At 47.5% G+C, this 21,292-nt stretch overlaps 2 protein-coding genes across 3 annotated transcripts in view; both read right to left on the reverse strand.

Annotated features, from left to right (window-relative positions):
- Positions 1 to 507: 507 nt before the first annotated feature.
- LOC115534425 (usherin) lies at positions 508 to 6,014 on the reverse strand. The gene is made up of 4 exons (XM_030345409.1): positions 5,676 to 6,014; positions 5,087 to 5,146; positions 4,793 to 4,990; positions 508 to 3,591 (listed from the first exon to the last, which is right to left on the reverse strand). Exons 2-4 carry the CDS (start codon positions 5,096 to 5,098, stop codon positions 3,502 to 3,504), a joined length of 300 nt encoding a protein of 99 aa, XP_030201269.1. The 5' UTR covers positions 5,099 to 5,146; positions 5,676 to 6,014; the 3' UTR covers positions 508 to 3,501.
- A 7,490-nt stretch (positions 6,015 to 13,504) lies between these two features.
- Positions 13,505 to 21,292, reverse strand: part of LOC115534894 (estrogen-related receptor gamma) — a 32,463-nt gene continuing 24,675 nt past the window's right edge. Inside the window, exons 5-8 of one of the 2 annotated variants that reach the window (XM_030346177.1) lie at positions 20,957 to 21,067; positions 19,600 to 19,782; positions 14,469 to 14,738; positions 13,505 to 13,754 (exon numbers count right to left, since the gene is read on the reverse strand). In XM_030346177.1, the coding sequence (XP_030202037.1) occupies positions 13,510 to 13,754; positions 14,469 to 14,738; positions 19,600 to 19,782; positions 20,957 to 21,067 (809 nt within the window). In that variant the 3' untranslated portion in view covers positions 13,505 to 13,509. The remainder of the gene's footprint in view (positions 13,755 to 14,468; positions 14,739 to 19,599; positions 19,783 to 20,956; positions 21,068 to 21,292) is intronic. The other variant, XM_030346178.1, reaches the window with a different exon arrangement.

Genomic DNA, 21,292 nt, shown 5'->3' on the forward strand with positions numbered 1-21,292 from the left:
AAAATGTGTCCATTTTACTTTATTTTTGATTCTGCACGTCGACTTGTTTTGTGTTAGCCAGTATTCAGTATTACATCAGCGGCCCCGAAGCTCTCTGATTGGCCAGTGGCTGCTGTATGGGGAAAATGATAGGATGGATGTTAGTTTTTAAACAGGGACACAGCCGAAATGGGAAGTCGGCTGTCCTGTTTCTGGGAACGTTTTCTGAATCACGTGATGTTTGCGTCGCTGCAGTTCTTTCTTGGGAGGAGAACAGTCGATCAGGGTGTTCTCTGATCTCTGAATCCGATCCAGCATGAATCTGTTGCTCTGATTTATGCTGGGTGTGCCCCTTTTATCGATTTGTCTCAATGAGGTACAAAGCACATATATTTTAAATTTGTAGGCAAAAGAACAAAAACTTCACTCTAAAAAGTGAAAATCACTGCGCAAGCATCACTGCATGCCACTTTTATGCTTGGCAGAGCTGCATTAGTCCGATAGAGTATATAAAATATGTATTTTTACTAAGAAAAAGGCACCTATACAAGACTTCTACGGAATGTCAAAAAGGGAAAAAAGTGTAATTAAGGTTTTAATGTAAGAGATTTAACTGGGGAGCCCGTGTTCAGTGTCACATGTTTTGTGTAGTGGGTCGTTGAGGCCAAGAGAGAGACTTGGTACTGCTAATAGTTACTCTTTAATTTACATTGAAGTTTCCATTCAAGTGCTGTTGTTCACCTTTGGCCCGCGAGTAGCGTTATTGGTTATCATTGGTACGTCCGGTTTATTCAAGCAATGAATGGAAAAATGTTAAAGTCAGGTAACAAAATAAATGGCATTTGCCAAAAAGGCGATCATATTCAAGGAACAACTGTGGTAGGTCAGGTTATGTAAAGTACAGAGGCATCTCAACCGCCTGCTTGCACGCAGATAAGGAAAATGTCATTGCTGTTGTTGTTAAATACCCCACTGAACTTTATACTTTCAATCTCCTAACCTTTAATAATCCTATATTTTGTCCTCCTCATTGATTGTTGATCAGTCGCCCCTACTTTTAAAACAGGCCATATCTCTGGAAAGGTGGTTAACCTAACACAGGGATCCAAAGCCATCCAAGCATCTCCTGAGTTTCTCTGTGTCTCCTCAAGGTCTCTAGTTTTCAGGTACTATCGACAGAGTTGGCTCTTTAACAAAATGGCGGTTTTAAAGGATCCAGCGGGTTTAACGACCCGACATTCCAGAGCACATCCTAACGTTTTTCCAGTGCGGCGTCGGGAATGTCTCCGCTGCGAACACGAGATCACGACGCGCAGCTCGGCAACATGCGTCAGGGCTTAGATGTCAGTTTGTCAGGAGTTTAAGTCCGTCTGTGTGTAACGTAGCCTAGCGTAGCTCAGCAGAAACATCTAGTTAGGTGTTCTTATCAGTTGTAGACCTTTTTTTCTTTTTTTTTAAGGTGGTGTTGTCAGCTAGAGACGAATCACGCTCTGCTAGTCACTCCTTTTAAAGGCTGTTGTTGTCCTTAGCTTTTGTATCACCGCCACGTCATGGCAACCTTTTTTTTAGGGACCGCTTGACGTTTAGTCGCCGCATGGATTGAGTCTTTCTTTTAGTGTCAGGTCTTCAGTCTTCATGGTCTTTATGACACCTCTTTTGTCCCACCAGCAGCGAAGAAGAGATACAGGGAAAGATTGGTACTGCGATGCGTTTAGCCGTCGCACAAAGCAGCGGCCAAAGTTGCGTTGTGGTAACGGCAGGGGTTCCGCCAGGACGTTTGGAGAACACTGATGTACAAATGAACGGTTTACCTTTTTGAATCAGGACATGTCCTTCCAGCTTTAAGAAGCATTCGTAACCCAGCATGTGCTGCATGCCATTTCAAAACGCATTTCGATGACCATGCCATGTCAAGAATTACTAACACCTCCCTGAAAAGGGACACGATGCACGCAGCAGCACACAAGATTTGACATTTTTCGGAGCAGTTTGCACTTTTCAGATGATTTGATAACTCGCTCACTTTAAATCTCAAGAGAAGAATCGCAACGAGATGTTGAGTTCTTGAACTTAAACGGAAGAGTTTTTTTGTGCCGTAGAAGCAGATCTGAGACACGCTTCCTCTCAGGATGAAGCCCTTCTGCCCCCCCCCTCCCTCCTCCCATTAGGTCTTTTAAACTTGCATATCAGCATAATGGCGTGTTGGAGATTTATATTTATATATTGCAAAACCAGCAACATTAAAAGAAAAAAGGCTGCCTTTTTAAATGCCTGAAATTTGTATATAAATTCATCTCATTGATTTTAACGCAATATAATTCTTTCCCTTTTTGGGTTGTTTTATGTTTACTGTCTTTATGTGATATGTACTTGCAGTACATTAATTTATTATGTGAATGTTTTGTACCCATACTATTAACTTTAATGGCACAAATGGTTTGTGCCCAAATTGCATTGCAACTCATTACAAATAAATTAATATGATCATTTGATGCTCTCTACTATTTTATGCATCCTGGATTTAGCCCTTAATGGAATACGATCTATGAGCACATTTGTTATTTTGACATTTATTAGATGAATTCCATACTCTGCTGTTGGTCACGCATATCAAAAAGCTACAATTAAAGCATAACGTAAAGCATTAAAAATGCAAGATTAACGTATATAAAAGAACATTTGACTAACAATTTTTTATAAATTCACAGTGAAATCACTTCATTGCTGCTGGCGTTTCAACACTGTGTACAATAAAAGAGGTTCATCACACGCAATAAAAAACCTAAACGAAAAAATGTCAAAGATGTTTTTACATTGATTGGTTAGAAAGCCAATTCATTGCGATAACGCATCAGTCCAATTACGTGGAAAACCTTAGAAGGTAAACGTAATGCTTGGTTTCTGTTGAAATGTCATGAAAAAAAAATCATCTTTTTGCCCTATAATAGTTCCATAGCCTTAAAATGTATATACCCACTGTATACCCCATATGTCATCCATGACATCTGTCCGATCAGAATAACACTGGTGAAAGGACGATTCCTATAGGCTTTTAATCCTGGCCTATTAAACCCACGCCAGAGTGTACTTCAGGTCCAGGACTGCTTCCATAGTTTAAAGCTGTGCTTCCTAACTGTTTCGGGCCGTCGTTGTATTTATACGTCTAAATATGGATTCCCGTTCATCGTTTGAACCATATCTGCAACTTCCATGAATATCAATGTCCCAGTGAACCATGCTAGGAACCATAATGATGTGTGCATATATAGGGCCTTCACAGGACCTTTCCTTCGAATAGTGAACACTCACAAGTCGGTGTTACCCCCATATACATAGCAGGCGACCCCGACTGGGGTCCCCCACCCCATGTTGGGAAACACTGTTTTAGAACGTTTATTACATCTGTGTTGTTAAAGAGGACGACGGTTAGCATGTAGCGCATGTGGCTACACACTCGATCATGAGAATGTTCAGTTTACAAGGTTGGGGTCAAGGCTCCGTCCAGGGGGGGTGGGGCTGGGGTCACAGGTTGGTGTCGGTGAACATGGTGTGCTCCTTCCTCACCGTGCTGAAGCCTTTGATGGTGTCCACAAACTCCTCGTCTTCCATGAACTGCGAGAGAGGAGCGGAACAAAATGTCTTTAAGGAACGGTGTAGGAAACGACACTAGAACTGGTTTTACTTCCACTGACCTATGCCCTACTCCCACACACACACACACACACACACACACACACACACACACACACACACACACACACACACACACACACACACACACACACACACACACACACACACACACACACACACACACACACACAGCAAGCATTAGTGACTTTAAAGCTCACTAGCATGAGATAAGAACCTTATTCTCATATTGGCTAAGAGTGTCCTGCACCATAGACTGACACGAGGGAATTATGCACAAATTGCGTACAGAAGGCTATACACATAATACGGCCGCCAATCATAAAAACATCAAATACATCACAGGCATGACTCCCATTTAAGTAGCAGTGGTGTCTTGTGCCGTTCCTCCATTGCTAATATATAATATTTAACCGTGCATGGTGATTAGACAACTGCCTCAAGTGCTGCTGGCGGCGATGTGCAAAGAACTAGAGCAGTGTTTCCAGTTCTCATGTGACACAGGCTGTGTTCTGTTCTCTTCCTCCTCCCAGTGCTTCTGGAGGTGCTAACGGGCTGAGGGAACACAGCTCGTCTGTTAGAACCTCAGGCCGGCCGGCCGGCCGGGCGGGCAAGCAGGAGCTGGGAGTGCTGAGGCCGTGTCTGTTCACGTTGTTTGGCTGCGTGCTGCCCACCTTTTAAAATAGCAGTGTCATTACCCGGGTGAACTCGTTCGCCGTTCGTTTGACATTCATTGAGAGAAATGTCGCGGCAGCGTGATGTGCAGATGGGTTTGTTCGTACATTAAGTACGCACCGTTAGTCATTTAATTTAGCTGACGTTTTTAATCCAAAGCTACATTGAACGATTATTGTTTTTAGATGCATCCTTCACGAGCAGGGGGTGGGGGGGGGGGGGGGGGGGGGCAACTTGTTCAAGGATGACTGCCAGCACGTTGGATTTGTGTTCGAACCCGGGACCCTTTCGTCTGTGGGTCAAAAGGCTGTTCTGCATTTAATACAGTGTTGATGGTGGTCACATGGAGTGGGCTGCGTGTGAGCAATAATAGGGGTTACACACACACAGGCACACACACACACACACACACACACACACACACACACACACACACACACACACACACACACACACACACACACGCAAAGCGGGGGGGGGGCCTTACCAGCCCGCTGTCGTGGCCCCCCTGCACATGGGGGTCCCACACGTCACTGTCGTCCGCCAGGGACTTCCCGTCCAGCGCCTGGCTGACGCTACGCCGCAAAGAATTCTGGGAAGGAATATGGGCGGAGCCGTAGACGGTGGACACGCTCAGGACCCCGAGCTCCGACGGGGGGACCTCGCATTTGATATCCAGAATCTCCTGTGGAGGGCAAGGTCATCGTCACAGGCGCTTTCCATCAAGAGGGTCTTAATGTACGGGTCCTGAGTTGGCTGGAGGTGACAGCAGGACTCTTACCTCTGCGTGCATGGTGAAGCCCTTCAGGGTCACGTTGTTGGAGAAGCCTGCCGTGTCGAACTGTATCACAAGGCAGAAGGGGGGGGGGGGGGGTTATCTCTTGCTCGCTCTCTTTCTGCCTCTCTCTCTCTCTCTCTCTCTGCCTCTCTCTCTCTCGCGCTCTCTCTGCCTCTCTCTCTCTCCCTCTCTTTCTCACACGCTCTCTCTGCCTCTCTCTCATTCTGCCTCTCTCTCTCTCTCTGCCTCTCTCTCTCTCTCTGCCTCTCTCTCTCCCTCTCCCTCCCTCATGAGCGCTCTCGTCTGCCTCTCTCTCTCTCCCTCTCTCTCTCTCTCTCTGTCTCTCTGTCTCTCTCTCTCTCTCTCTCTCTCGTCTCTCTCGTCTCTCTTTAGTCTGCACTTTGACTATGCGCAGTGGGGGCCAAACCTTAATCGGAGCGAAAGACGTGTCGGGGAGACAACCTTAAAGTATTGGGGACTTTACGAATGACCTCATGAGTGCGATTTGAGTGTGGTTCTGGTCGGCCGATTTAAACATCGGCGCGTCATTCTGAAGAGTCTAGCAGAGGCTTTAGGCGTCATAACATATCACCAGAACGGAGCTGCTGGGGGGGTACACCGCGATGCGGTTCCTCTTCTGCTGGGGGAGAGACACCAGCGGGGGTCTCTCCCTGGTGAACGGGGGTCTGCTCAGGGCCTGGAGACAGGGGGAGGAAATTGAGGACAAAACTACAGACTGCACCGCAAAACAAAGAATGGAATACAATTGATTCGACTTATCTGTAGATTTAGCGTTCTGTGATCAGCAAGTACACGCACATCTACTTTGTTTCACTGGGACCATAAATACTACACCTGCTACCACAACACCTTGATGATTATACAGCCATACCATACACCAATACTAATAGTAGTTTTTCTTTATATTTCAACGTGAAAACCGTTAATGTATAGAGGAAAGGTGTACCACCGTATAGACGGTATCAACACTACAACATAAGGAGAGCCTGTGCTTTAGTTAACACTTCTATGAATTAAACATGCACCATGGCCTTGTTCCCATTAGCAGCTTCTAGTGGCTTGAGTTGTACCTACAGCTACTGTGTGGAGGGAGGGTGAAAACCATTTGGGTGGACTGGCTTGTGTAGTGCAAGTTACAACGTGAAGGTTTACCAATAGATGTTTGAATACACTGTGACCCTGTGATGACCTCCCCACCCCCACCCCGGCCCCCCACGTGCCATGACTGAAATGACACCGCTCAAACTATGAGGATGAACGAATGAAACCGACCAAATCTAAAGCCCAGATGGACAGATCGAGCAGACCCAGACCCGGACCCAGCCCCCCCTCTATCACCTTGTTCAGGACCAGCCACCCCCCCCCTCACCTTCAGCACCAGCCCCAGGACCATGGCCAGCAGCACCAGGAACACGGCGGCCATCACCACCGCGAACCAGAGCTCCTTGTGGACCGGCATCGGGGGCCCCGGGCCCCCATCAGCCCCCTCATCGCCCCCCACTGAGACCCCCCCGGGGCCAGAGGAGGGTCCCGGGGGGTCTGTGGAGAGGGAGGGGGGGAGGGAGGGAGGGGGTGGGAGGGAGATGGAGGAGGGGGGGGGAGGGAGATGGAGGAGGGAGGGGGAGGAGGGGGAGGGAGGGAGGGAGATGGAGGGGGGGAGGGAGGGACATGGAGGAGGGGGGAGGGGAGGGAGGGAGATGGAGGAGGGGGAGGGAGGGAGGGACATGGAGGAGGGAGGGGGAGGAGGGGGAGGGAGGGAGGGAGATGGAGGGGGGGAGGGAGGGAGGGAGATGGAGGGGGGGAGGGAGGGAGATGGAGGAGGAGGAGGAGGAGGAGGAGAGAAAACGTGAGGGCACGACATATGTTACAACGCGATCAGAGAGTTACCAAGCGTTGATACGCTGTCGTTGTGGCAACAACAAACATTTAGTCCTGGGCAGTTCCACCACATGATCCATCCTGTCTTTATACATCTCCCATGAAGTCGCGTTTATATTAAGGAACATTCAATTATATTTAATCTACCGAGGAGTATCCAGAGTAGCCGCCTGGTGCGTGGTGGCTAACCTGTATCGCGTTCAGGGCCTGCCCTGGGCCATAACAGGGACGCCCCGGAGCGGTGCGGTGCGGGGAAGAAAGGCGATCAGGCAATAAGGAGCGCATGGTGCGGCCAATAAGGCTGTAACCGGACCCCCTGCCGGCTCCGTGTGACAGGCCGTCCTGCTCGGACCGTCCTGCTCGCCAACACACCGCCTATAACTCCAGAGGAGCCCTTCTGCTCTGGTGTTCACCGTGGCTGCTCTGGGCTTCAGCGTGTGGCGGACAGGCTGGTGTCTCCCTGTACATACTCCCTCTGTGCTTCATGATATAACGGTGAAAAGACACCCAGCGGCTTAGAATGTGCGTGACAACATGTCAAAGCGTCCCGTAAGTACAGTGGGACCTTCTCGTGCTGGGGCGGAGCAGTGGGGGGGTAAGACAGCAGAAGCATGCTCTTTTGAATGATTGGGTGTCTATGTGTACATTGGCGTGGGAACAGAGAGTCTGTGTGTGTGTGTGTGTGTGTGTGTGTGTGTGTGTGTGTGTGTGTGTGTGTGTGTGTGTGTGTGTGTGTGTGTGCGTGTGTGTGTGTGTTGATGGTGCCCCCCCCCCCCTCCACACAGACTCACCAACACTGGTCTCCGTGGTGGGGTCTTGGGCGCCCTCTCGCCGTGCGATGCATGGATCAGGGGTGGAGGAGGAGGAGGAGGAGGAGGTGGAGGTGGAGTTGGCGGGTGGAGGAGGAAGAACTCCCCCGGTCTCTGGCCTCCAGGCTCCGGGAGCAAACACCCGTTCCCCCCTATCAATATTTCACCACCCGCCGCTAGAAACTCTGTTTCACCCCCTCTGCTGCTCTAGGGGTCCGGGGGTACAGAGAACCTTCTGGACTGAACGCTGACCGACCGGCCAACGGGCCGAATCTCCTGGACTCCCCCCCGGTCCAAATAGTTGCTCCTCCGGTAAGGTCGAGGGACAAAGAGAGTGCTGGGTGCCTCTCTCTCTCTCTCTCTCTCTCTCTAGCTCTCTCTCCTGGCCAGTTTCCCATGATCCTTTGCGCCTCATCCTCCTCCTTTGGCGGCGCCATGGCGACAACAGGTGTTGCAGGTGTCCGTTTACAAACGTGCGGTCAGGTACGTATCATTACGCTGATGCGGAGACGGTGTGTGTGTGTGTGTGTGTTTGTGTGGCTGCCGGCCCACATGATATGCTTCTAAGTCCAGAATTGTTTGTCTCTAAGATCACACACATTTATATAAGGTTTCAGGAAGGTTTCAAATTCACAACCTGATGGTAAAAGAAAATGTGGGAGTCAAATAATGTCTCCTTCCCATATCTTATTAATAATTTTGCGGCACATTTCTGTTCTTCATTTGTCCTTATTTTATAATGTACATTCCTGCAGTCAGTAAAACAATTAATAGCGGTTAGTTGCATGTATACATTATACAACCACCAGGGGGCGCCAAGCAGCAGCCCTTTTGGGAGATTGGCAGTCAGCTTTATCACTATGAAGTCTCGTGTCGCTTATACGTTATACTTTATTAAGCGACCTACTCTTGACATTAAATCAGTCTTTATGTTGAGGCCACCTCAACCTCAATCTCTGTGAAATATCAGTCTTATTTTTTATTCAAGGTTAAACATATGAGATAAATATCATCATAGCATATACCAGCATTATTAATATAATGCTTATTAATATGTGCTTATTAATATAATATTTTGTATTCTATTCTATTCCATCTTCTATTCTATCATATTCTTGGTGATCCCATAATTATATTTTAGTAGCTAAATGAATAACTAAAATACCAATTATATAGCTTTCATTACTTTATTTATTTTTTAAACGCACGTTGGCGAACTCCAAGACAAATAGCCTACTATTGGAGTAGGAGTAGGCCTACACTGACACACTGAAACGTCTGAAATGACCAGTGTTCTTCCTATTTTGGTTTGCTTCTGTGTTTTGAGCTTAATAATATGAAGGTCATGTCAATATCAAATCATAATGTCACGTCAAACCTGGCTGGGCCAATCACGCGTCCTCCGCGGACACATGGATTAAGATTCCCGGGGAATCCCTGACCTTTGACAACATTGCATACGACCCACTGAATTATGTATAAAGCCAGATAAAGACCTTTCGTCCAACCTAAAAAAAAAAACCTTTGTAGCGCTATCAGACGGTAAATATAAAGCTACTTAAGTACATAAATAAAATACGTTCTTTTTTTTTTTTGCTGTGAACCCCCCTCCCCCCCCCACCCTTACATTAACAAACTACCCTATTTGATTTATATTTACAGAGGAGCGTGTGTAATAACCTAATCAGCATGCACACTCTCTGCTGCGATGAAGACTAGGGACAGTTCTTTTATAGAGGAAGTGATCTCACTCCTGAGTGCCAGAATCAGTCCTTTTTTTTTTTCTTCCTCTTTTTTTTTTTTTTACGGCCCATCTCGTGCCTCAGGCCCAATCCATCATTAAGAAGAGGGGGGGGGGGGGGGGGGGGGGGGGGGAGGGGGGAGGGCGGGAGAGACACAGAAGCTAGACACGCACTAACTCATTTACACAGAAGGGTGGTGGGGGTGGGGGGGAAGGGATCATTCACCATCACTAGCTCACTTACTGACGGCTGGTATGGTGGCAAAAAGAGAGAGAGAGAGAGAGGGAGGTTTGTCGCCCATGCATCCCCCATCCCCCCTCAACACCCCTTCTGTCCTCACCGCAGGTGGATAAGGAAGTTGGGCCGAAAGATAAGGTGCTAAAGAAGAGCTTAGAGCGTGGGTTAGGTTTTTCACAGTCTTTTATCGGAGTGCATCTTTAGTTTTCCTCCGTTGTCGTTCATTCCCTTTCCATGCCTTGTTCGGTCTTTTTTTTAATTCCTCTCCGCCTTTCCTGTCCCCTCCTCCGCTTCCTTCTCCTCTCCCCTCATGCATACACTGTCTGATTATATTAACTGTAAATGCTCTGACAAAGACTTAATAGCAAATAGCAAACTAATAGCAAACAAAATCACGGGATGAAAAAAACAATAACTCCTAACCAAATGATCGTATTTACATTAAAAGCAAAGTACAACATAATATATCCCATATATGAGATAGGAAAAATTTAAATCTGCAAATGGAAAACTGGGCGCGTGTGAGAGAGAGCGAGAGAGAGAGCGAGAGAGAGAGAGAGAGAGAGAGAGAGAGAGAGAGAGAGAGAGAGAGAGAGAGAGAGAGAGAGAGAGAGAGAGAGAGAGAGAGAGAGAGAGAGAGAGAGAGAGAGAGAGAGAGAGAGAGAGAGAGAGAGAGAGCGAGAGAGAGAGCGCGTTACTTAGGCCCTGGACTTAGATGTGGTTGTGACGGTGTAGGCCTTCCTAGCATGCACTGTTGGTATTAAATTCCTTATTTACATAGGCTATTTGTGTTCAGTAGATAGAAAGACATCAGCTTGCTTTGTCCCTAAAATTCCGACTTTAACGGCCTTCCAATTATTCACTGGGGCTCCTGGGTGATTTTACGACATCGTAGTTAAGAATAAATTGGTCCATTTAAGTTACGTTCGTACATGTCTTGAGCCAAAGAGAGGCGTATTCTAAGTGTCTTAGTTTGCAGTAGTCCCAATTAAAAAAAATATTAATCAGCTACATAATTCTCATTTAATTGTTTTAATTATAATTAGGTGTCACTTTATGGCTGACCAAGATCATCTCTACACATAAAGCTGTTAAACGTGTACAAATGATGTATATCTCACATGATGAATGCCTCTACTGTGATTTACACCTCTTTATATAGGGATGAAGAAATACAGGAAGACAGGGAGAGCAAAAGTATTAACAGCTTTTTTTTTTGATTATCCATATGAGAGAGAGAGAGAGAGAGAGAGAGAGAGAGAGAGAGAGAGAGAGAGAGAGAGAGAGAGAGAGAGAGGAAAGAGAGAGAGGGGAAAGAGAGGGGAAAGAGAGAGATAGATAGGGAGAGGGGGAGAGAGAGGGAGAACGATAGATTGGGTGGGAGAGAGAGAGATTCAAATTTAATTGATGTTTCAGACTTTTAAATAATAATAAAACAGCTTTCTGTTTTGGCCACTTGCTGTAGAAGAAGTACAATGGACTTTGAACTTTGAACTGGGGTATCATCTTTATTGCCCAAGAATCCACCTGAGAATGGTACCGCACACACGTCTCACCTGAACAAGGCTTAGTTGCATCTTTGAACATCATCTCTGTTGGCATTGGACTATATATATATATATATATACACATACATCATATATATATATATATATATATATATATATATATATATATATATATATATATATATATATATATATACACAGATATATATACACATATTTATGTTCATAAACACATATATATGCATATATATACACATAAAGATATATATATATATATATATATATATATATATATATATATATATATATACACATAAATTAATATATATATATATATACATATTAATTGTGTAGATCTATATATATATACATATATAAGTACACATCTATAAATATATATAAATATATTTATATATAGGTGTACGTACAGTTGAACCATCTCCACATAATATTGCTAGGTCACATATATTTCGTCACAAAAAAATATACACACGATAGTGATTCACTACCTTGCACTAAAGGGCAAAAACTTAAACAGCTTAGATTTCAGAGTCCTTAGTGAATTAATATTATGCTTATTCCCTTCATTTTGAACAGGTGCGTGTGTTTCCTTCATTTCGATTTAATCTCATTTTTTTTAAACACACAACAAAAAAAAACACCCAGCAAAACAGATCGACAGAGAGGACCACCAGAGAACCCCCCCCCACCCCACCCCACCCCCTGCCCCATCCAAGCTTTATGGCTAAAAAAGGATAGTAGTGCACCACATTGGGGATATAGTTTATCATACAAAAAAGACATCAAGCCTCTCAGAATTCAAGTTATATGGCAGCCATTTTACGTTGTTAGGATTACAGCTATGGTTCTACAAACAACTTTACTACGACATAATGTTATCAATGTTATCAATATTATTATCTTCAGTATTATTGTTCAAGTAGTTAGTCCACTTATAGCTAGGTTGGAGAAAATGGTGGTGGTATGGTGATGGTATGGTGATGATAATGGCGGCCTGGGTTGGGGGTTAGTGCTAGGCGGCTAGCGATCAAGCTAATAAAAGCAAAATAACTTTTTTACATTTTACATTGTTTAAAAAAATCTTTGAGAGAGTTAGACTTGCTGTCACTCAGAAAGGACAGATTTATCAAAGGAAAAATAATGCAGAAGTAAAAATAAAGAAATTAAATCAAATGCATTGAAGACTATTTTCTGTACAGCTGGATAACTGATGTATTTTAGTACTTTACTTCCCTGAAAAAGTCTTATGGGCCCCTGCGCTTTTTAAATGAGATGTTACACTGAGATGTGAGATATTAGTGTCTAATATTAATCGCTGACATGTACCGTTAATGTTTGACACATAGTAAATGGAAATACAGCAACAATTATATATTTTTCTGTCATTACAGGCCAGGTTCTTAGTTATCATTTGCTGGTATATTTAAAAATTAGTCTCAACTCTTTGGCAAGACTTACCTCTCCACACACTCAAATATTATTCTTCATATTATTATTATACAAAAGGAAAATATAAAAGAAAGAAGGCCCTCTAAAAGCACTAGAGTGGATGTTTGAACAGGCTTGAAGAAGGTTTCAATATAGAATAATCCATTAAGGATCTTCAAGTATCAGGTCTTTTGACATAATAAGCTTTGCTTCAGGCATGTTACAGTTGTAGACACCTACAAGAGGCCTCTGGTGTACAAGAGACCAGGTCCGTCCTATTCCAACCATATGTTTCTATTTAGACAAGACCGAAAGAAACAAATGTACCTAACCGCAGCAAAGTCGGCCGAGTAAAGTGTCCGACGTCAAACTTCGGAAACCGCAGAAACTCCGGCCCCGAAGACCGTCAGCGCCACGCTGAATATATTCACTGCACCGTTTAAAAAATGTTCATTCGCATCTCAACTAGAGCAACCCATTAAAAAAAGAAAAAAAGAAAAAAAAGGTTGTTTCTAAAAAAACAAAATGTCCGCCTGCTTCGGGTTTTCCCACCTCTCGAATCGACGCCTTCCTAAACTCAAAACAAGAGTCACGTTAAAAACGTGACTCTCAGAGCCCCCCCCCCCCCCCCCCCCCGGGACGGTGCACCCCCCAGTCTGCCTACACACATCGGGATGGGGTGGGGGTGGGTGTGGGGGATGGGGGTGGGGGAGGAGGAAACGACGACCTTGTGCCGTCGTCACATCCGAGGGGGGGGGGGGGGGGGGGGGGGGGGGCGCCTGTCAGGCCTTGGCGTCCAGCAGTTCCAGGAACAGTTTGTGCATGGGCACGCGGCCGTCCTGCTTGATGCTGCAGAAGTGCTGGACCGCGCGGGCCGCCGTCTGCCGCAGCAGGGGGAGGGACATGATGAGCTTGCCCGCCCTCCGGGGGTCCTCCGGGTGGCAGGACGCCTCCAGGTCCTGCAGGGCCGCGTGCAGGACATCCTGCAGCCGCTGCACCGCCTCGCTGTCCTCGATCTGCATGGAGTCTGGGGAGGGAGAGAGAGAGGGGGGGGGTTAAGGCTTAGTCACGCTTCAACGTCAACGCGACGCAAAAGACCCCGCGGACGCTTTGACGCGGTCGCAAACGTGTTTTGGTTCCGCGTCAGCTTTTAGCGAGCGGACCAATCACGGCCTTTGTTGCTGCGCCCACCTCGACGCAAGGGGACGATCTTCGGGAGGCGCACGTCAGGCACTTGCGGTGGGCGCGAGTAGGGTCCGCAAGGACGTAATGGGTCCGTAACCCCCCCTTGCATTGTGTCGACGTGGAACCATAACTGAGCCTTTAGTGAGCACTACGGAGTTCACAGAGACCAGGCGGACAGTGTGTGTGTTTTTAGTAGGAGTGCACCAAACATTCAATGGCGTTATGTTTCTTCTTTTTTGTATTCTGTTTGATGGGGGTTTGGTGCCTTTATTGACCGGGCAGTGGGAGGAGAACGAGGGAATGTGAGATGAAGAGAGAGCGCTGGGATGGACCATGCAGCATGTCGGGCTGCAGGTTCGGAATCGAACCCCCCGTGGCTTTGAAAGGAGCAACCTTAGTAAAGGCTTCGGTTCCAAGAAGGAAATCTAACCTGGCATGGCACCTTTCACGAATCGTTTATCTCACAAGAGGCACATTAGGCAGCTGATGAGAGACAGAGAGACGCAGGTACACGGAGGTAAACGTAACGGCCACTGATCTGATCTGTGTGACGTACCCGAGTTGGCGAGCGCGATGGCTTTGAGCACCACAAACTCGGGCTTCTCCAGGCCCAGAGCCTTGTACTTCTTCACCAGCTGCAGCACCGAGTTGTTGAGGTCCAGCAGGCCGGCCAGCTTGGACTGGTCCTCGTCCATGACGTAGTCCTCGGCGTACACCAGCCGGTCCTCCAAGGTCAGCGAGCGGAACACCACGCGCAGGATCAGGATCTCCATCCAACCGCTTTGTAGTAGACTCATCTGGTCGGCCAGGGACAGGGAAGGGAAGCCTGTAGAAACGGGGATAAAAGGTAAAAAGGGATTTGTTGAGTGTTTTCGGTCGAAAAGACAAAGATGAGCGGAACGTGAACCAGCGGGATCAACGCAGAGACGTGGCGAAGGACAGGCGAGTGTGATCGTGTTTCAATTAACCTTCCCGTTTTAATCGGGTCCCACTCTGTATTTATGATACAATCCATTAAATATAGAGCGTTCGGTGAGGCGGCAAGCTGTGTTTGACACGGTGATTGGCCAATGACTGCGAGGGAAAGACTGTGCCATTTACAATTACACCAGTAAGCGCGGGGCGATAGATAGTTAGATAGTTCATTACTCTCAATTTCCTATAGGAATATAATGACTCTGTGATAAGGCTGGGTTGCCACGCAGACATATGTGAAATAAAGGCGCAGCGACGGGGACCGCAGAGTGGTTTTTACCCGGGACTCTGGGACATACCAAGGCAGCCATTTAATTGCCAATTACAATTACCTCACGCGGAGATATGATGAAAAGCACTCAAGTGCCCGCATGCATGAACGATTGAGGGCGCGCACACGCACACACACACTCACACACACCCACACACATCGCCCCTCGCTCACACACATGCACACGCACACAACCAATCATAATTAAAGAGACAATTTTACAGAGGAAGAGGAGGAGGAGGACGAGGATGAGGGGCGGGGGGCATTTTTATTTTTGACACCCTCATTGATTGTTATCTGGATCTGAAGGTATTTACAATCGCCATGGGAACGCCCCGGGCGCCATTCTCCCTCTTATCTATCCCTGATTGATTGGAATCACTGTCTGTGTGCTTTCATTAGTCAATAGGGATCAGTATAATGACACCGAGAGATCAATCACTCTAAGTGTAAGTGTGGGTGTGGGAGTGTGTGTGTGTGTGTCTGTCTGTGTGTATGGATGATGGTGGTGTGTGAATTTGTGCGAGTGTGTGTAAGTGTGCCTGTGAGCTTCTGGGTTCCTGATGGTGTGTGTGCATGTGTGTGTGGGATTGTGTGTGGATGATGATGATTATGTGTGTGTGTGTGTGTGTGTTGTGTGTGTGTGATTGTGTGTGGATGATGATTGTGTGTGTGTGTGTGTGTGTGGATGATGATTGTGTGTGTGTGTGTGCGTGTGCATGTGTGTGTGTGTGTGTGTGTGTGTTTGTGAAAATCTATTGATAGATTATGGAAACAACACCCACAGCTTCTCAGTGTCAGAGCGCTGGGAGACGACAAGATTGACGAGACTCTCAGCGGGCGCCATGTGGGGCCGTGGAGGAGCCAGGAGCCAGCTATCCAAGTTGGTTAGGTCACACACAAACAAACACACACACACAATCGCGCACACACACAAACACACACAAGACAACAGGCACACATACACCTCACATACAACGCACGCACGCACACAAACTTTGTCACACTCTCTCTCACACACACACACACACACATGTACACATGCACACAAACACACACAAAAGAACAGGCACACATACACCTCACACACTTGGACACACACACACACACACACGCATGCACACACACTCTCTTACACTCTCACACACAAACACACACGAATACACACACACACACAAACACACACGAATACACACACACACAAATACAAACACACACACACAAACACAGGCAAACATACCAACACACACACACACATTAACACACACTCTGTCACACTCTCTCTCACACACACACACACACACATACACACTCACGTGCACCCAAAAGTGACAGTCGCGGTAAGAAGCAAACCAAAAAAGGACAAAGCACGGGGGACGGCCGGTCTTTAGCCAGCTCATCTGCCAGCACGGCCCCCCGTCTTCAGTCCTCATCACCGTCAATCGGCCCTGATGGGGATGGATGGGCTGGAGAGCGCCCCCAACATGCTCACCTCCCCCTGGGCTACAGGACTCAGAGCCAGGGCCTATTAGCCCCCCGGTCCCTGGTCCTCTCGGGGGCCCCAGTGGACGGCTGCCCTGCCCTGTCCTCCGCCACTCATCCAGAGCCGATGTGACACGGCCATTACGCTGCCAGGAGAACGGGGCCTGTCTTTTATTATTTCAACGCACACTTTAAGTCCCCCCCCCCCCCCCCCCCCCCCCCATCCCCTTATCTCCACCCTGAATCTTCTCTTGCTCAGATCGTCCTCCTCTTAACTCTGGTTCTCCACAAAATAACGCCTTGTCCCGTCCTTTCATCTGTCTTCATTCCCCGGACCGTCGTTAATGTTCTTACTTAGGTCTCTCTCTCTCTCTCTCTCTCTCTCTCTCTTTCTCTCTCTCTCCCCTCTCTCTCCCTCTCCCTCTCCCTCTCTCTCATTCTGCTTTCTACGGGTTAGTTCTCAAAGGCTTAGTCACATTGGTCAGTTATGTGTTCATCCATTTTCTTCTCTATGTGTTCCTCCAGGTGTCTCTCTACCAGTATCTTTATCTGTTTCTCTATGTGTTTCTCTACCAATATCTCCATGTGTTCTTCTATGCGTTTCTCTATGTGTTCCTCTGTCTGTTTCTCTACCAGTATCTCCATGTGTTTCTCTCTGTGTCTCTCTAGCAGTATCTCCATGTGTCTCTCTAGCAGTATCTCCATGTGTCTCTCTAGAAGTATCTCCATGTGTTTCTCTCTGTGTTCCTCCATGTCTCTCCAGCAGTATCTCCCTGTGTTCCTCCGTGGGTTATCATCTGTGTCTGCGGTGCCTCGGGTGGGTCTCGGCTGTGCTCGGACTCCAAGCACTGTGGCAGGCTGACACTCCACTGGCAAACACTGACTACAAATACACCCCGTCCATCGCGCCGTGTTTGTCTAGCGTGCTGACAGTGAGCCCATCAGACTGAGGCCGGGGGAGAGACAGATCCTGCCTGGAGGGGGTGGTGGTGGTGGTGGTGGTGGTGGTGGTGGTGGTGGTGGTGGCGGCGGTGGGTAGGGTTGGCAATAGAGGCGCTAGGACGGAGCTCACACTCCAACGCATGCTCTCACACACGCACATACACACACATCCTGATACATACAAATAGGACACACGTATAATACCCCGAATGTTGTATGTTTACTCATTCAGTCGACTCTACACACACAGACGGGCGCATACACACACGCACATACATTTAGACACACACAAAGAGACAATATATTTATAGAAACTAGGAACAAGGAAAAACACAGGGACACTAATCCCAGAAACTATGCATGTAAGTTTACTCAATTAGTCGCCCCCACACACACACACACACACACACACACACACACACACACACACACACACACACACACACACACACACACACACACACACACACACACACACAGACACACACACACAAATGCACACGCACGTACACACACAAATGCACAAGCACATACACCTGCTTTGTTTGTATTGTAAGCATTCCAGAGACAAGGCATCAACAGAAAGCCCAGGTGTTGCCGTGGTGATGTTTGGGGTGTGAACATGGCGTGCTGATAAAGCAGGCGGCGGCGGTGGGGGGGGGGGGGGGGGGGGGGGGGAGAGGTAATGTAATGTACCTGCGCCTGTTTACACAGTCATTGGTTTATACAGCTTTTCTTTGGAGTTATCTCAGTACATGGTTCTTTAGAAAGCACACGCAATGGCCCAGATAGTCCACGACTCACACACACGACACACAGACACACACACATACACACACACACACACACACGCACACACACACACGTCGAGCTGTGGGCCAACTTCCCCCTGACTCACACGGCGGGCTCTCATGGGGGATGTCGATACACTGTCCCTTTAATCCTCTTGATAGCTTTCTTTTTATACAGCTTCACAAAAGACTCCCAGGCTGCATGTCAAAAACACACCCAGCGCATCAGTCTCGGTGTGTGTAGCCCATGAAACAACCACACACTACTCGATCAATTCTGCCCTCCTTGTAATTGATTTTATTCATTACTTTTTTTATTTTTATTATCACATTATTATTTCGTTTGTTACACCGGGTTCAGGCGGGATATCAGAGTTAAACATATGCCTGGCCGCTCCGAAGTGTAAACAGGATGGGATTATTTTCATTATGGGATTGGGTCGATTCTCCTCCTTATGGGATTGGGTCGATTCTCTTCCTTATGGGATTGGGTGGCGTGCAGAAATGGGATGAGCGCAAGGAACTGATCAGCGGAAGAGAGATGTAGCTCGGTGCCAGACTCCTGCCAGGTGCCAATAGGCTTTCAGTGGTTCTGACCCAGCTGGCTAGAGTCTGGAACATGCCCTAAAGTCCACCACTCACTCCCCTGCTCACCAGACACGCTTGACCGAGGTCAAGCACAGAGCCACGCACACTCACGCACGCACACATCCACACACACGCACACACACTCGGTGTGGGACTGACAGAGAAAGGAGTAGCGTGAGAGTTTCCCAATCCCTCCACTGAGCTGATTAGCGTCATGTTTGAGGCTGTGTGTGTGCGTGTGTGCGTGCGTGTGTGTGTGTGGGTGTGTGTGAAAGTGGCTGTCTGTACATGTGGCTGTGTGTGAATAGGTGTATGTGTGTGTGGCGGCATGTCTGTGAGTGTGCGTGTGTGTGTGTGTGTGCATCTCTATGTGCGTGTGTGTGTGTATGTGGGAGCATGTCTATGTTTGTGTGTGTGTGTGTGTGTGTGCGTGCATCTCTATGCATGTGTGTAAATGTCTGTGCGTGTGTGTGTGTGCATGTACGTGCGTGTGTGCGCGTCCGTGCGCACCTCTGTGTGAGTTTCTGTTTGTGCGTCAGCAGCATGTGTCGGCCGGTGCCCAACAGATCTTGTACCTGGCAACGGAGCGAGCGAGATCGGGCGAGAGACTACGTCAGCGGCCACGGAGGTCTCTATACCTGGGATGTGCTTGGCCCAGCCGATGTTGACCACCAGCTCGCGGTCGGCCAGGTCACACAGCGTGGTCAGGGCCTTGATGTCGCTGTCGGGCACCGTGGGGTCCGGCATGGCGAAGATCCCCTCCGGCTCGGCCACCAGCAGCAGGGACACCACCTTATTCTCCCCCGCCCCGCCCAGAGGGTCTGAGGGGAGGAAGGGGGAAGGAGGGTGGGTGGGGAGGGGGGTGAGGTTGGGGTAGAGAGTAGAGAGGGCAAGGGGGGGGAGGTGAGGGAGAGAGAGAGAGAGAGAGAGAGAGAGAGAGAGAGAGAGAGAGAGAGAGAGAGAGAGAGAGAGAGAGAGAGAGAGAGAGAGAGAGAGAGAGAGAGGGTGAGGAGGTAAGGGAGAGAGATGAAAGAGAGAGAGAGGGGAGAGGGTAGAGAGGGAGAGGGAGAGGGGGGGGAGGTGAGGGAGAGAGAGAGAGAGAGAGAGAGAGAGAGAGAGAGAGAGAGAGAGAGAGAGAGAGAGACGGTGAGAGGGTTGGGGAGAGAGAAGGTGAGGAGGTAAGGGAGAGAGAGGAAAGAGAGAGAGGGGGGAGAGGGTAGAGAGGGAGGGGGAAGGTGAGGGAGAGAGAAAGAACGAGAGAGGGTGAGAGGGTTGGGGAGAGAGAAGGTGAGGAGGTAAGGGAGAGAAATGAAAGAGAGAAAGGGGGGGGAGAGGGTAGAGAGGGAGAGGGGGGGAGGTGAGGGAGAGAGAGAGAGAGAGAGAGGTTTGGCGAGAGGGAGGGGAGTGATTGATAGAGATCGAAAGGGGTTCAGGGAGGGAAGAAGAGGGAGAGAGAGGGGCAGAAATAGATTTGAAATATAAGATGGAGGAAGAAGGAATAGGAGAAGAGGAGGGAAGAAGACCGACTGTTATCAATGATGAAGACAAAGACAAGTTGTCATCTAGTGCAGTGGAACTTAAACAGGGATATGCGTTCCCCTAGGGGTTCTTTAGATGAACTGCAGGGGGTTATATGTATATATATATGTATATATATATATATATATATATATATATATATATATATATATATATATATATATATATATATATATATATATATATACATATATATATATATGTATATATGTATATATATATACAAATTTATTGGTTCTTTGTGTTGCTTCATAATAGGTTAAATATTTACCCCTCAATAAAATTGAATAAAAAATTAACACTGATATACAAGTTTGTTAAATCTTTCCAAGGAATGACCAAAATCCTTGGGGAAGCACAAGCCCATGCCTCTCCATAAACTAAGCATTTGCTTTGTTTGGAATTAGTTTCAGTATTATACTTGTGATGGCCATTCATAAAAATAATTACACTCACAGCTCTTCTTCTGTGGTAGGCCGTTCTGGGGGTTCATGTAGGGGCTGTTCTCGGCATCGATCCGTCGCTTGTACTTCTGTCTGCCGCCCCGTACCCGGTCCAGACGCACGCCTGGAGTGAACCGCACACACAGTTTAACACTTCAGAACCGCGGAACTGGCTTTAGCTTTTAACAGGCCACTGGTAAAGAACCCTTTAAAACAGTGTAGCTGTACAGGCCACTGGTAAAGAACCCTTTATAACAGTGTAGCTGTACAGGCCACTGGTAAAGAACCCTTTTAAACAGTGTAGCTGTACAGGCCACTGGTAAAGAACCCTTTAAAACAGTGTAGCTGT

This window comes from Gadus morhua, chromosome 21 (assembly GCF_902167405.1).
Source record: "Gadus morhua chromosome 21, gadMor3.0, whole genome shotgun sequence".
Lineage (NCBI taxonomy): Eukaryota > Metazoa > Chordata > Actinopteri > Gadiformes > Gadidae > Gadus > Gadus morhua.